The sequence below is a fragment of the Pangasianodon hypophthalmus genome, chromosome 22 (assembly GCF_027358585.1).
Source record: "Pangasianodon hypophthalmus isolate fPanHyp1 chromosome 22, fPanHyp1.pri, whole genome shotgun sequence".
In the NCBI taxonomy this organism is placed as follows: domain Eukaryota; kingdom Metazoa; phylum Chordata; class Actinopteri; order Siluriformes; family Pangasiidae; genus Pangasianodon; species Pangasianodon hypophthalmus.
The window spans coordinates 20,313,207-20,330,420 of NC_069731.1; the positions used below are offsets into that span (position 1 = coordinate 20,313,207).

The following is a 17,214-nucleotide window of genomic DNA, read 5'->3' on the forward strand; positions in this document are numbered from 1 at the left end:
GAGACGTGTGTGTGTGTGATACAGCAGTGTGTGTTAGAGACGTGTGTGATACAGCAGTGTGTGTTAGAGACGTGTGTGTGTGATACAGCAGTGTGTGTTAGAGACGTGTGTGATACAGCAGTGTGTGTTAGAGAGAGTGTGTGTGTGTGTTATACAGCAGTGTGTGTTAGAGAGAGTGTGTGTGTGTGATACAGCAGTGTGTGTTAGAGACGTGTGTGATACAGCAGTGTGTGTTAGAGACGTGTGTGTGTGTGTGTTATACAGCAGTGTGTGTTAGAGAGAGTGTGTGATACAGCAGTGTGTGTTAGAGACGTGTGTGATACAGCAGTGTGTTTTAGAGAGAGTGTGTGTGTGTGTTATACAGCAGTGTGTGTTAGAGACATGTGTGTGTGTGATACAGCAGTGTGTGTTAGAGAGAGTGTGTTATACAGCAGTGTGTGTTAGAGAGAGTGTGTTATACAGCAGTGTGTGTTAGAGACGTGTGTGATACAGCAGTGTGTGTTAGAGAGAGTGTGTGTGATACAGCAGTGTGTGTTAGAGATGTGTGTGATACAGCAGTGTGTGTTAGAGACATGTGTGATACAGCAGTGTGTGTTAGAGTGTGTGTGTGATACAGCAGTGTGTGTTAGAGACGTGTGTGATACAGCAGTGTGTGTTAGAGACGTGTGTGTGTGTGTGTTATACAGCAGTGTGTGTTAGAGAGTGTGTGTGATACAGCAGTGTGTGTTAGAGACGTGTGTGTGTGTGATACAGCAGTGTGTGTTAGAGACGTGTGTGTGTGTGATACAGCAGTGTGTGTTAGAGACGTGTGTGTGTGTGATACAGCAGTGTGTGTTAGAGACGTGTGTGTGTGTGATACAGCAGTGTGTGTTAGAGACGTGTGTGATACAGCAGTGTGTGTTAGAGACGTGTGTGTGTGATACAGCAGTGTGTGTTAGAGACGTGTGTGATACAGCAGTGTGTTTTAGAGAGAGTGTGTGTGTGTGTGATACAGCAGTGTGTGTTAGAGACGTGTGTGATACAGCAGTGTGTGTTAGAGAGAGTGTGTGTGTGTGTTATACAGCAGTGTGTGTTAGAGAGAGTGTGTGTGTGTGATACAGCAGTGTGTGTTAGAGACGTGTGTGATACAGCAGTGTGTGTTAGAGACGTGTGTGTGTGTGTGTTATACAGCAGTGTGTGTTAGAGAGAGTGTGTGATACAGCAGTGTGTGTTAGAGACGTGTGTGATACAGCAGTGTGTTTTAGAGAGAGTGTGTGTGTGTGTTATACAGCAGTGTGTGTTAGAGACGTGTGTGATACAGCAGTGTGTGTTAGAGTGTGTGTGTGATACAGCAGTGTGTGTTAGAGATAGTGTGTGATACAGCAGTGTGTGTTAGAGACGTGTGTGATACAGCAGTGTGTGCTAGAGACGTGTGTGTGTGTGTTATACAGCAGTGTGTGTTAGAGAGTGTGTGTGATACAGCAGTGTGTGTTAGAGACGTGTGTGATACAGCAGTGTGTGTTAGAGACGTGTGTGTGTGTGTTATACAGCAGTGTGTGTTAGAGAGTGTGATACAGCAGTGTGTGTTAGAGACGTGTGTGTGTGTGATACAGCAGTGTGTGTTAGAGACGTGTGTGTGTGTGATACAGCAGTGTGTGTTAGAGAGTGTGTGTGATACAGCAGTGTGTGTTAGAGAGTGTGTGTGATACAGCAGTGTGTGTTAGAGACGTGTGTGTGTGTGATACAGCAGTGTGTGTTAGAGACGTGTGTGATACAGCAGTGTGTGTTAGAGACGTGTGTGTGTGATACAGCAGTGTGTGTTAGAGACGTGTGTGATACAGCAGTGTGTTTTAGAGAGAGTGTGTGTGTGTGTTATACAGCAGTGTGTGTTAGAGACGTGTCTGATACAGCAGTGTGTGTTAGAGACGTGTGTGATACAGCAGTGTGTGTTAGAGATGTGTGTGTGTGTGTGATACAGCAGTGTTTGTTAGAGAGAGTGTGTGATACAGCAGTGTGTGTTAGAGAGCGTGTCTGATACAGCAGTGTGTGTTAGAGACGTGTGTGATACAGCAGTGTGTGTTAGAGTGTGTGTGTGATACAGCAGTGTGTGTTAGAGACGTGTGTGTGTGATACAGCAGTGTGTGTTAGAGAGAGTGTGTGTGTGTGTGTGATACAGCAGTGGGTGTTAGAGAGCGAGTGTGTGTGTGTGTGATACAGCAGTGTGTGTTAGAGAGAAAGCGTGTGTGTGTGTGTGTGTGTGTGTGTGTGTGTGTGAGATACAGCAGTGTGTGTTAGAGAGAAAGCGTGTGTGTGTGTGTGTGTGTGTGTGTGTGTGATACAGCAGTGTGTTAGAGAGAGTGTGTGTGTGATACAGCAGTGTGTGTTAGAGAGTGAGTGTGTGTGATACAGCAATGTGTTAGAGAGAGTGTGTGTGTGTGATACAGCAGTGTGTGTTAGAGAGTGAGTGTGTGTGATACAGCAGTGTGTGTTAGAGAGCGAGTGTGTGTGTGATACAGCAGTGTGTGTTAGAGAGCGAGTATGTGTGTGTGTGATACAGCAGTGTGTGTTAGAGAGAAAGTGTGTGTGTGTGTGTGTGTGTGTGTGTGTCTGTGTGTGATACAGCAGTGTGTTAGAGAGAGTGTGTGTGTGTGTGTGTGTGTCTGTGTGTGATACAGCAGTGTGTTAGAGAGAGTGTGTGTGATACAGCAGCGTGTGTCAGAGAGAAAGTGTGTGTGTGTGTGTGTGTGTGTGTGTGTGATACAGCAGTGTGTTAGAGAGAGAGTGTGTGTGTGTGTGTGTGTGTGTGTGATACAGCAGTGTGTTAGAGAGAGTGTGTGTGATACAGCAGTGTGTGTTAGAGAGAGAGAGAGTGTGTGTGTGTGTGTGTGTGTTACAGCAGTGTGTGTTAGAGAGAGTGTGGTGTTAGAGAGAGTGTGTGTGTGTGTGTTACAGCAGTGTGTGTTAGAGAGAGTGTGGTGTTAGAGAGTGTGTGTGTGTGTGATACAGCAGTGTGTGTGTGTGTGTGATACAGCAGTGTGGTGTTAGAGAGTGTGTGTGTGTGTGTGTGTGTGATACAGCAGTGTGTGTTAGAGAGAGAGAGAGTGTGTGTGTGTGTGTGTGTGTTACAGCAGTGTGTGTTAGAGAGAGAGAGAGTGTATGTGTGTGTGTGTGTGTGTGTGTTACAGCAGTGTGTGTTAGAGAGAGTGTGTGTGTTACAGCAGTGTGTGTTAGAGAGAGTGTGGTGTTAGAGAGTGTGTGTGTGTGTGTGTGTGTTATACAGCAGTGTGTGTGTGTGTGTGTTACAGCAGTGTGTGTTAGAGAGAGAGTGTGTGTGTGATACAGCAGTGTGTGTTAGAGAGAGAGAGTGTATGTGTGTGTGTGTGTGTGTGTGTGTGTGTTACAGCAGTGTGCGTTAGAGAGAGTGTGTGTGTGTGTGTGTGTGAGTGTGTGTGTGATACAGCAGTGTGTGTGTGTGTGTGTGTTACAGCAGTGTGTGTTAGAGAGAGAGTGTGTGTGTGTGAGTGTGTGTGTGTGAGATACAGCAGTGTGTGTGTGTTATACAGCAGTGTGTGTTAGAGAGAGAGAGTGTGTGTGTGTGTGTGTGTGTGAGTGTGTGTGTGAGATACAGCAGTGTGTGTGTGTTATACAGCAGTGTGTGTTAGAGAGAGAGTGTGTGTGTGTGATACAGCAGTGTGTGTGTGTGTGTTATACAGCAGTGTGTGTTAGAGGGAGAGTGTGTGTGTGTGTGTGTGTGAGTGTGTGTGAGATACAGCAGTGTGTGTGTGTGTTATACAGCAGTGTGTGTTAGAGAGAGAGTGTGTGTGTGTGTGAGTGTGTGTGTGAGATACAGCAGTGTGTGTGTGTTATACAGCAGTGTGTGTTAGAGAGAGAGTGTGTGTGTGAGTGTGTGTGAGTGAGATACAGCAGTGTGTGTTAGAGAGAGAGTGTGTGTGTGTGTGATACAGCAGTGTGTGTGTGTGTTAAACAGCAGTGTGTGTTAGAGAGAGAGTGTGTGTGTGTGTGTGAGTGTGTGTGTGAGATACAGCAGTGTGTGTATTAGCCGAACACACCCCCATGCTACAGTGGCTAATTCATTAATCATGGAGGTGGTTATTTATAGACGTACAGAGATGCAGCAACGAGGACAAAACAGATCTGATCTACAACAAGACGTGCAGGAGCTCATGTCTAATCTCACACTGATAAATGCGTTTCCTCCGGAAAAGAGCCAGGGCCTGTTCTTATAAGCGTACAAGTTAAAATGTCGTAAACCTCATTTACTAATCGTGATCATTCCAAACTGGCTAATAATAAAAGAGCTGGATTAGTTTAGCTGGATTGAGTTATCTGAGATATGTCGAGACTCCATCGAGAAACTGTGATCCGTGAGTCAAATCTGTGATGGGCGAGCCTGTGATCGGTGAGTCCAATCTGTTAACGTTGAGTCAAATCAGTGATCGGCAGGTTGAATCGGATCAGAGAGTCGAAACCCTGATCAGTGAGTAAAAAGTGTGATCAGTGAGTCAAACACATGATCAGTGAGTCAAACACATGATTAGTGAGTCAAATCCCTGGTCAGTGAGTCAAATCCCCGGTCAGTGAGTCAAAGCCGTGATCGCGATTTAGATCTGTGATTGGTGAGTTGAATTTATGATAGGCGAGTCAAACCTGTGATCAGTGATTTGAATATGAGATCTGAACGGAGTGGAGGTAATGAGCCAGAGAGTCGAAAGCATGATCGGTGAGTCAAAAGTGTGATCGCTGAGAATCTGAGATTGGCGAGTCGCATTCGGGATTGGTGAGTCAAATCCTTGATCGGTGAGTCACATTCCGTGAATAGCGAATTGAATCGATGATTGGCGAGTCGAGTCTGTGATCGGTGAGTTAAATCCATGATCGGTGAGTCAAATGCGTGATCAGTGAGTCAAATGCATGATCAGAGAGTTAAAACTCTGATCAGTGAGTCAAATCCATGATCGGTGAGTCAAATGCATGATCAGTGAGTCAAATGCATGATCAGTGAGTCGAAACCCTAATCAGTGAGTCAAATGCATGATCAGTGAGTCGAAACACTAATCAGTGAGTCAAAACCCTGACCAGTGATTCAAAAGCATGATCAGTGAGTCAAAACCCTGATCACTGAGTCAAATGTATGATCGATGAGTCAAAAGCTTGATCTATGAGTCAAAACCCTAGTCACTGAGTCAAATGCATGATCAGTGAGTTGAATTTATGATCAGTGAGTTGAATTTATGATCAGTGAGTCAATAGCATGATCAATCAGTAATCCTGTAAATTCGTAAATTCCTGAAAGTTTGTGGATATATTTCTGGTGTTCATGTCACAGATGTTCGAGGTGTAGCATTCAGCAGAAAGATTTTTTAAGCTTTGTTAGTTTGTGGAATAGGCATGTGGTCATAAAAGAAATGATAAAAAGGAGAAGAAAAAAGACAAGCCATGTGGAGCAGCTGCCATGTGGAAAAATAGAAAGAGCCAGAAGAAGATCCAAGAGTCAGTGGGAGTGAGAGTTAGATTCTAGAGGAATTCCAGTGTGTGTGTGTGTGTGTGTGTGTGTGTATGTGTGTGTGTGTGTGTGTGTTTGGAAGATGGCTCACTATAAACATGGCAGCTGAGCTTCATGACAAACTGAGCACCTAAAGAAAGAGGAAAATTCAGCAACAGAAAGGAATGTGGACACTCCATCATGATTCCGACAGAGAGACAGAGAGAGAGAGAGAGAGAGAGACAATGAGACAGAGTGAGAGAGAGAGAGAGACAGAGAGAGAGAGAGAGAGAGAATGAGACAGAGAGAGAGAGAGAGAGAGAGAGAGAGAGAGAGAGACAGAAAAAGCCAAAGAGACAGAGAGAGAGAGAGAGAGAGAGAGAGAGAGAGAGAGAGAGACAGAAAAAGCCAGAGAGAGAGAGAGAGAGAGAGAGAGAGAGAGAGACAATGAGACAGAGAGAGAGAGAGAGAGAGAGAGAGAGAGAGAGAGACAATGAGACAGAGTGAGAGAGAGAGAGAGAGAGAGAGAGAGAGAGAGAGAGAATGAGACAGAGTGAGACAGAGAGAGAGAGAGAGAGAGAGAGACAGAAAAAGCCAAAGAGACAGAGAGAGAGAGAGAGAGATGGACAGAGAGAGACAGAAATGGAAAGAGAGTTAAACAGAGAGTGGAAGAGAGACTGAAACAGCCAGAGAGAGAGATTCCCATTCATGATCCAAACATCTGGACAGAACATTTTGGACACCTCTATACACAAAATGAGCCAAACGTCAACTAAATATATTTGACCTCCCAACTACACAACCTGGAGTGTACAGTAAGTACAGTAAAGGATCAATTAAACCATTTGGACTCGCATATATTAAATGAATTGACTGAAAAGATCAAATCACTCAAAAATAAAAAGTCTTGTGGCTCAGATGGAGTATACAATGAGATTTTGAAACATACTTGAGATTGAGATAAATTGAGATTACATTCTCAAATTATTCAATTTGTTATCAAAATCAGGACACTTTCCTGAGAATTGGAAAGAAAGACCCACAAACAAGCAGCAACTGAAGGCGGCTGCAGTAAAGACCTGGCAAAGCAGCTCAAGAGAGGAAACTCAGGGTTCCAGACTTCAGGCAGTCATTGACTGCAAAGGATTTGCGTACAAGTATTAAAAATAATCCTAATATTTACGATTTGTTAGTTTGTCAAAGCACTATAAAAGCACTGAACATGTGAAAATGGTGGGACTAAAAAGTCTGAAAGTCTGCACTTCAATCACATCTTGATCGCCTCATTTCAAATCCACTGTGGTGGTGTACAGAGGCACAATGACCAAAACTGTGTCACTGTCCAAATAATTATGGACCTGACTGTATTCGGATCTGACATTCTCTGCATCTGGACAATTCGACACGGCGGTGAAGGATCTGATCGAGGAGGCTCATGGACTTTACTATAGCATCAGGAAATCTCTATCTAAATTCAACTTCTCATAGAAACGTTCCAAATCTGGGTAGTAGGGCGGAGCTTGGCAGGTTTCCTCTTCAAGCCGACATTCAAAACACAACAACTAAATTCTGGTTACGATATTTAGCAGAGAAACGCCAGTTAAACCCATCCATCCATCCATCCATCCATCCATCCGTGCAGTCCAGACAGGCAAAATTAAAACAAACAGAAAAACCAACACAGGAAGAATACATTCAAAAAAAGTCAAAGAAGTAAACAAATTAATCTGCTTCCACAGAATTAAAACTGATTACAAATTGGCACCAAACATTATTAACATTAAAGATTACCAACAAGGACAGACTGTGCTCACAGTGCACTGAAGGAGTGCTGGAGGATGAGCTGCACTTCCTCACTGAGTGCAGCAAACACACAGCCACGCATCAGGGGCCGTTTACACGACAACGTTTTCAGCCAAAAACGGGAAACTTTTTATGCGTTTTGTTTGTTCATTTACACGACAGCGGCGTTTTGGGGACTGAAAACGCATATTTTTGAAAACAGGTTTCAACGTGCAAGTTTTTGAAAACGCCGCCGTTATCGTCTCCATGTAAACACCCAATACGGAAATCTTTGAAAACGGTGACGTCATGCGCGTGCGTAGTACGTGTTCGGTATGTAGACATGCGCAGTACGTGCCTATTGTAAAGGCAAGCGCGAACAAACTTACACAACAATGGCGGAGTACGTGGTAGTGTTGCTGCTGCTCAAGAGTTTGCTGTCTCTATGAATGAGGAGTAGAGCAACAGTCGGTGTGGTGATTTTAGCGACGGAACTCCCGCCCACAAAGAGCTAATCGTCGCTTCCCTACATGTACTGTTTACTAACAAGGTGACAGCGCCGACTACTGGCCTGGCATACGTAATACAGCTTTTTTGGCCGTTATCGCGGATATGTGTAAACGCAAATCGTTTTGAAAACGTTGTCGTGTGTACGTGAAACTTTTTGAAAATGCAAGAGAAAAACTTTTCCGTTTTTGACTACATCGTTGTCGTGTAAACGTAGCCTTAGACACACACTTTACACTCATAGGCCAAATTGCACCTGAATTCCTTCAGACAGGTAATGTAGAGAAACTCTTTTTGGAGAGAAGACAGACTTCTTTACTCGGCTGGCAGCTCAGTATGTGTCCTGTCACTGTGCGAGGAAGAGATTCTGACTCCTCATTAACATACAGTACAGTTCGACTGAAACTGCTGCAGTCGTTTACATTTTCCACTTCTTTCCCATTGTTCACTTTTGTTGTCATTTGTTTGCAATGTTTTCTTTTTTGTGTATGTGCCCATATATGTTTTTTTTCCTTTGGTAAAGTTTTAAATGTTTTAAAATATACTAAATGTGTATTAATCGATGCTTTGGCAACATTGTGGTACAACACTAACATGGCAACGAAGCTGAATTGAATAGAATTGAGACAGAGACATTTATTTAAAGAAGAAGAATAATTTTGTACAGTTTCGTGATTGTGAGAAGTCACAAAACACAGAGGTGTGTGTTTCCGGTTAAAACTCACCTTTAATAATCACACATGAGGTTAACTGATGTTTATTCCATTAATTTGGATCTTTAGTTTTTTTTTAATCTAAATAAAATAATTGCAACAAAAACTACACATCTATGCGAAAGATTCATATTTTGGTGTAAAACATATTTTTATTTTTTTTTGCTGTTGATAAAAGCAGACAGATTGATGAAAGAACTTAGGTGAAAAAAACACAAAACGTTATAAAGCAGCCGCCTTTTCTCACGTGTGTGTGTGTGTGTGTGTGTGGTGTTGGAGTGAAGACTCAGGGTTTATTATGACTACAGGCTTTTTAGAGTTTAAATCTGTACCTCCTGCATGCAGTAGAACCTTCAGGAGGAAGTAGAAGCTTCTGGGACGTTTCTGTGTGTTAGAGAACGTTACCGTTTATTTTTAAAATGGCTCTGGGTAAATTTATCTTTTAAAATGTGATTTATTTTATAATTCAACATTTAAAAAATCAAACTAAATCTTTGTGATAAAATGATTAAAAATCTGAAATGATGTCTTTAGGGCATTTAGTGACTACATAGAGTCTATAATGCTATTGTTACCCCCTATGTAGTGAGCACATATAGTGAACAGGAAGGCGTTTGGGATTGAGTTTTATATCCACAACAAGTAAACAAATAAAAAAAAAAATTTACAAATAATGATTAATTTTTACTTTTATATGATACAAACACAGTGAAGCTACTTCTATTGTTCCCTCTGTAGCACTTTACTGCTATACACTCATTAATATTCATTATACACTCATTAATATTTATTACACAGTTAGAAATATAGAAAATATACAATCTGTGTCATGATACATTCATTAATATTTATTATACAATCAGTAGTATTATAATATAGTATTCTACACACATTAATATGCATTACACTTCAATTAATATTCATCATACACTCATTGATATTCATTATGCTCTCCTTGATGTTCAGTGTACACTCATTAATGTTCATCATACACTCAATAACATTCATTATGCACTTAGTATTTCTCATTATACACTCATTAATATTCATTATAAGCACATTATCATTCATTAAACTCACACTAATTTCCCAGTCCTAGCTTAAAATATTTATTTTGTATCAGAATGTTTGACATTTTTGATATTTCTTAATTCAAAGACTAACTAAAATAATCATATTAAAATGTTTAACTACGAAGTTTCTTTGCGTTGCTAAAGAATCATTTGTTACACAATCACGATGCATCTGAAAATACATCAATTATCCCACTCTGATGGATGTGTGTGTGGTGTGTGTGTGTGGTGTGTGTGTGTGTGTGTGTGTGTGTGTGTGTGTGTCCGAGTGTGTGTGTGGGATCTGGTGGTGGTCTCAGATGGGCTCGGCTCATGACTCACCACCACATAAACATGGTGCTCATCATTTCTTCCACACATTATACCAAGGTTACCATGGTAACCTCAGTGCATCCCCCCCCCCCCCCCCACCAACCACACACACACACACACACACACATGCTAATCCCCCCCCCCCGGACTCTATAAAAATGCTGATTCCCAGAATGCCATGCAGCTGCTTTGTCATGCTACATTTTTATTTCATTTTCTTTGCTCTGTGTGTGTGTGTGTGTGTGTGTGTGTGGGAGTGCAGGTCTTACATTTGCACGAATGCATGCAACACATTTCTTTGCACACTAACACACATGCAGACACTTTCTCACACTCACACACACTCACTCTCTCACACACACACACACACACCCACACTTTTTAACATATACTGTATTTATAAGTGAGCTGAACCCAGAGAAAGAAGGAAGGTTTGTGGGCGGGGTTTTGTATGAGCTCAGTCAGTGATGTCACCAAGGACACAGGAAGTGGAGGTGGAGACTTTTAGAATTTGTTTAACCTCAACTGCAGCTGCACAAATAATAATAATAATAATAATAATAATAATAATAATGATATTTTTGAGAAGTTTTTTAGGTTGTATGTTGACGGTTACAAAGCACAAAGCACTGACACTGGAGACTCCTTCCATAACGAGCTGTTACTATAGAAACGATAATGCAGCGATATATGCGATACCTATGATTTGCAGCTGCACTACTGTCAGAGCTGCTGTTATGGAAAACTAATCAACATCTTCTGATTAGAGAATTCACTGCACTGTGGTATAAATCATCGTAATCATCGCACCATCTCTGTTAAAGGAGCAATGATTTGACGGTGATTCGGCTGTGACATCATAGTGCACGCTGCTTAAAACACCTGCTATGCAAATGATTACAGACTGATGATTATCCTTACTTGGAAACGTTACATTAGTGATGAACAGATGATGGTTGTCATGGCAACGTAAGGTTATATTCTGGCAGGATTGTCTGAGTTGGCTGATCTGAGTGATCTTATGCTGTTCACGATGATATAGGAGCATTTCTAATTTGCATATTGATGCATATTCATAGAACCTGGTATTGTTAATGAGGGTAAAGGTGCAGAGAAGTTTCTCTGCTATTTTTTTTTATCACTTTACATACGAGGCAGTTTGCAAATTGTAATAAAGTGGCTAACGTCAGTCTGCACTGGTTTTTTCCACCTCTTTCGCTCTTTTGTCTTTCCAAAAGCCCCCTCTGTAAAAGTGAAATCACACTTCTCATCATGGCTGCTGTGTGTGTGCGTGTGTTGGCGTGGTATGACTGGATCACCTACAGTTATTTCCGAGCTACAGATACGGGTTTAGAGTTCAACTATTTGCAGATGAACACTTCATTAGCATCTGCAGCCTTAAAAGCACAAAAGCGATGTGTGCATCAGTGCGTAGCTCCTTCGTTAGAGTTTAATAACACTCGCAGTGTTCCAGATCTCATCTTAGAGCTGCTCTTCTTGCTCCTGGTGCTTATTTATTTTGCTGTAATTTGTCTTTGTTGAGCAGTGTTGCTGTGAAGCTGCTATGTTTGAGGTTAGCAGCTTCATTAATCTCAGAAGCGGCTAATGGAGGGGGCGGGGCTTAATGCTGCTCTCTTGAGGTTTTCCGTGCTTCATGTTGCAGTGTGCTTGTATTACTGAGTCTTTTTTTTTATAGAATAGATATCAGGAAGAGACATTTTACCATCTCACATAAAATAGTTTTGACCCCTTAACCCGTTCCATTCCAACCACAACCACTTCCAGTATGTAAAGCCATAACTAAAACCCCTTATAATACATCATAATGAAAGCTTAATAAATGACCTCTAACGGAAACCTGTTATAATGCGTCATTACAGAAACCCTGCTAATACACTGTCTTAATCAAATCTCTCTCTCTCTTTATGTCTCTCTCTCCTTCTCTTTCTCTCTGTCTCTCTGTTTCTCTTTCTCTCTCTCTCTCTCTCTCCCTCTCTGTCTCTTTTCTCTCTCTCTCTCTCTCTCTCTCTCTCTCCTTCTCTCTGTCTCTCTCTCTGTCTTTGTCTCTCTCTCTCCTTCTCTGTTTCTCTTTCTCTCTGTCTCTCTGTTTCTCTTTGTCTCTCTCTCTCTCTGTCTCTCTCTCTCTCTCTCTCTGTCTCTTTTCTCTCTCTCTCTCTGTCTCTCTCTCTCCTTCTCTCTGTCTCTCTCTCTCTTTGTCTCTTTTCTCTCTCTCTCTCAAGTCAAGTCAAAGTCGAAAGGTTGCTTTATTGGCATGACAAATATTACCATTTGTTTTGCCAAAGCTTGGATACAGACTTTGGGTACAAGTTAGAAAATAACTCTTTCTCTCTCTCTCTCTCTCTCTCTCTCTCTCTCTCTTTCTCTCTCTCTCTCTCTCTCTCTCCCCTTCTCCCTGTCTCTTTTCTCTCTGTCTGTCTCTCTCTCAGTGGAGGCTGTAGTGGAGTTTGACTACCAGGCCCAGCACGATGACGAGTTGACCATCGCCATCGGTGACATCATCAGCAACATCAGGAAGGATGAGGGGGGCTGGTGGGAGGGCGAGGTGGACGGCCGGAGGGGCCTGTTTCCAGACAACTTCGTCAGGGTGAGCACTTCCTGTTTCAGTATGACCTTTGACCTCTGACCTCTGAGCAGCCTTTGTCCTGCAGTTCTGCTCTCTCTGGACACACACACACACACACACACAGGTAAGCAGTTAGTAGTTGCACACTCATCTGCGTGTGTGTGTGTGTGTGTGTGTGTGCACTAAAGCGTGCAGGTTGCTGTGAATGCTGTTGCTGTGAATGACTGGTCGATTTGCTGCGTCGCAGGTTGCAGACTACTGAAGCGAACAGGATGCTGTGAGTCTGTGTGTGTGTGTGTGAGATAGAGGGAGAGTGAGAGCGAGAGAGAGAGAGACAGAGAGAGAGATGCATTATACACCGCGCTTTCTCTGTCTTTTTTTGGTTGTTGTTGTTTATTGAGTCCATATATGGAAATAAGGGCAACTCAGAGTGGGCATGTCTTTAAGCCCATAAATGGGAATGTGGGCGTGTCTTTGAGTCTATATGTTTTCTTTTCTGTTTATATATACCTTTTTCATATACGTTTTTCTTACGCTAATGGTAAAGCTAGGATCTTTCAGAAAACGTGTGCAGCCATAAAACAGCACTCAGAAACGTTTGAAGATTTGAAGGTGGGCGTGTCTTTGAGTCCATATATGGACCTAAAACCACACCTACTGGTATGCATAATAATATTTTATTTTCTAAATACTGAGTCAGAGCCAATGTGTGTTTTCACACACACACACACACACACACACAGACAGACAGACAGAAGGAGAAGTGAATAAGGGCATTGCTGAGTTCCCTGTCAGCTTCTCGTGCAGCTTCTGCAGCATCACTTCCTCTTTTATTCTCCGTCAGTGATCATCACTTTCTCCATCAGTGACATGAGCAGAGTGAGACTCACTCGACTCCAGCAACTGATTCTGATTTAAGAAGTATGATGCAGAAAAACACAGAATATGTCTTTAAAATGTTTGATTTCTTACGTCAGAGTTACATTTTTCACGTCTTTAAATATGCTGCATTTTAGATAAATGCGTATTTTATCTATTGCATGTGGACAGAAAACAGAAGCATTCCACCATTTTATAATTTCACTACTTACATTTTCCTCGTGTGAATCCGAGGTGATGAATCGTTTCTCATCATGGTGTTGAGTGTTAGCCGATAACTTCTCTAATGCGATATTTTGCAAGTTCCTGTTCTCGTTCCGTTCAGATGAAAGGGTAGAAGATAAAAAGTCATGGTTGCAGAAAGAACCATAACACACATGAAAACAACAACATCCTGCATCTATAATGTAGAGTCTGAACGATGTATCTTTCTTATTAGAAGTCCTTGAGAAGTAATTTAGAGTTTAACTAGCTAAGCACAGAGCGTGCATTCACGTAAATAAACGAGATAACAGTCGAGATAAACACAGTCAGTATGTAGCTACACACACATCCTCACACTCCTTCAGTTAGCATAAGTTATTAGCTTCAGTAATATTTTAAAGCAAGGACACAAACCTACATGAAACAACGCGACTTTAGCTTATTTAGCTCTGTCTCTGTATCTAACCCTAAACCACGCACAGGTGAGCTAGTCTCCGAACAAACATTGCTGTATATCACAGAACGTCCCTGCTATCACTCACTGCTTGCTAGCTAAGTGTAGCTACGTTCAAATTCAGACAGCTAGACTCCTCGTGCATGCACGTCTCAGCGACGGGACTCCGTCAGGTTAATATAAATTAAACTTAAATATGTTATTCTTAAGGAAGAATTAACCATTAAAGCACATAATAATAATAAAAAAAATAATAATTTAAATATAAAGCTCACTGGACAAACAAAGAACATGTACATGAACATTAACGTTAACAAAATTAACATGAACTTTAACAAAAATAAACATTAAAATGAAGATAAACAGCGGCGGTCTTTACTATCTCCCTGCTCAGGGTCGCTGTGGTTTAAATTAGACTATTAATAACAGAACCAACTAAATTCATAAGAAAAAACTGTGGGTGGTTTATTCGTTGTTTGGTTAAACCTTGTGGGCGAGTTATTCGTTGTTTAGTTAAACACTGTGGGCGAGTTATTCGTTGTTTAGTTAGACACTGTGGGCGAGTTATTCGTTGTTTGGTTAAACATTGTGGGTGAGTTATTCGTTGTTTGGTTAAACATTGTGGGTGGTTTATTTGTAGTTTGGTTAAACCTTGTGGGCAAGTTATTCGTTGTTTGGTTAAACCTTGTGGGCGAGTTATTCGTTGTTTAGTTAAACACTGTGGGCGAGTTATTCGTTGTTTAGTTAAACACTGTGGGCGAGTTATTCGTTGTTTAGTTAAACACTGTGGGCGAGTTATTCGTTGTTTAGTTAAACACTGTGGGCGAGTTATTCGTTGTTTGGTTAAACCTTGTGGGCGAGTTATTCGTTGTTTGGTTAAACCTTGTGGGCGAGTTATTCGTTGTTTGGTTAAACCTTGTGGGCGAGTTATTCGTTGTTTGGTTAAACCTTGTGGGCGAGTTATTCGTTGTTTGGTTAAACCTTGTGGGCGAGTTATTCGTTGTTTGGTTAAACCTTGTGGGCGAGTGGAGAGCGATTATGAAGTGGAGCGATGTAGCTGAGGGTGAGGAACTGTCAGAGCCACAGTCGAAGGCTGTCACACACCATGCTGACTCTGCTCACATTTCTGGTGTTATTTTCGGTGTCTCTCTGTGTTTCTGGGACAGAGCGATACAGCTCATATTTTATTTAAAAAAGAAAAACTTCTGACAACTTTGGGTTTAAATCTGAACACAGACACAGTGGCACTGTGTCACACCACAGGTACAAGTTAAGCTGGTCACTTTCCTGCTTCACAGTTTGGTGTGTGTGTGTGTGTGTGTGTCACAAGCGTGGGTGTTGGAGGGCAGTGTGGACTTCCTCTGATGGTGCAGGAACAGGAAGAGTGTGAAAACAGGAACGAGTGAGAGAGATCAGACTATAAGATCAGATATCACAACAACTCAACTCAGACCTTTAATTGAATTGTTCCTAATTTCTCTAAATTATTACCCAGGAATATTATAAATGTTTATGGAATAACTTGAACACAGTAACTCTGGCAGGAAATGATGATCCACGATGATGAACTTCAACACGGGGGTAATCGTCAATCTGACAAAAATATCATATGACGATACTTGTAAACGTTTAGTATAAAATTTAACCGTGAAAATGTTTTTTTAATATCACGATACTAATGAAAGTGTATTATAACATAATTTATCATGATATCGATATTATATCATCATCATATTGCCAAATCCCTACATGCTAGTACATTCAGGACATCATTGTTACTGTTTTAGGATAATCTGTATTTAAACAGATGATGTAGCTCATTAATATTCATTACATGCTCATTAATATTCATACGCATTCAAAGTAATGCAAAAATAATGAATCAATTTAAATGCATTTGTAAAGAGAATTTGCAGACTTTTACGTATGTATGATACACACACACAAGCACACACACAAACACACACACATACACACACACATGTACACACACACACAAAGACGCATAAACACATACACACACACACACACAAACACATAAACACTATGTTTTAGGTGTGATGAATGGAGCCCTAATTGAGGTCTTACAGAAATATTATCTTGATATTTAAACAGAAAAGATATTTGTGTGTGTGTGTATGTGTGTGTGTGTGTGTGTGTGTATTTTGTTTACTGGTTGGTTTGAGATTTTCTTCATGATTTCACTGGTTTTTTTTTTTTCATAGTGCAGTAAATTTACCTGCATATACAAAACAGGAAAAGTGAAATAGTGTCAGAGAAAAACCTCATTCTAGTCGTGAATTATTTCCAGCTCAGTGGTCTGGGATAGAAGCGGAGGAGGATTTGGATCGAGTTCATGTGACTCACACACTCGTGAACTTTTTCCCTGTCTGCTAGCAGATATGTGTGTGTGTGTGTGTGTGTGTGAAAGAGAAAGACAATTTAAACAAGTCTACAGTTATACAGAATGAAATAAAAAGCGAGTGTTCACGAGTGAACAAAAATGTATTTATCCTGAGTTTGTTTTCACCGATGTTTTCAATCGAGCTAAACAAAACTAAAGGTGCCAATACTTTTTAGTGAAAATACAGAGAATGTGGAGTGACACTGTAAAAAAAAAACAAAAAAAAAAATCTGTTTCGCTGCATCGGGGCTATGATGTACGCACTGTTCTCCGCCCTGTGTAGTGATCATATCATTTGGATTTGGATTTCATAGATTTAAAAATAGTTCCTGTTGATGATGTCATGGCTCCTGATTCGACGTATTTATTTATGATTAAATATTAAGATGTTTGTTTCCCTTATTTATTCAAAGCGACAGTTTTCTACGTACATGAACAACACGGAGCTGCGATTTCAGCAGCAAAGCGACATTTCACTTAACATTTCCTCAAACTTATGCGAATGAGGTATGACGCTGTAAAGAAGCAACGAATCCAAACCATCGGCTCGTGCGATTCCTCGGACCGATCCTACGCCGCGTGAGGTCCGACGTTTCTTCAGTTCCCCGCTCACAACTTTACTTCCTACCTGAAATTAATTCCAGCAAAAAATGAAAGAACCATGTTTTCATCTTCTCCTGTCGTATACGAGCTCTCATTAAATTTGTACAGAGACGTTAGGAAGAAAAATAAAGCTTGGAAGGAAGTAGCAGAGCTCGCTGGTGTCTCTGGTGAGTGGATGTAGCTCGTACAGTTAGCTCGCTTTACTAATCTAATCTGA

The 17,214-nt window shown here is 41.3% G+C and overlaps 1 protein-coding gene across 5 annotated transcripts in view; it reads left to right on the forward strand.

Moving 5' to 3' along the window:
• Nucleotides 1-17,214, forward strand: part of sh3kbp1 (SH3-domain kinase binding protein 1) — a 58,343-nt gene that overhangs the window by 11,692 nt on the left and 29,437 nt on the right. For 3 of the 5 annotated variants that reach the window (XM_034297987.2, XM_034297988.2, XM_034297991.2), the window contains exons 2-3: nucleotides 12,110-12,127; nucleotides 12,317-12,474. In XM_034297987.2, coding sequence (XP_034153878.1) covers nucleotides 12,110-12,127; nucleotides 12,317-12,474 — 176 coding nt within the window. Of the gene's footprint in view, nucleotides 1-12,109; nucleotides 12,128-12,316; nucleotides 12,475-15,308; nucleotides 15,572-17,214 lie in introns of those variants that run through there. The other 2 variants (XM_034297990.2, XM_034297992.2) reach the window with 2 other exon arrangements.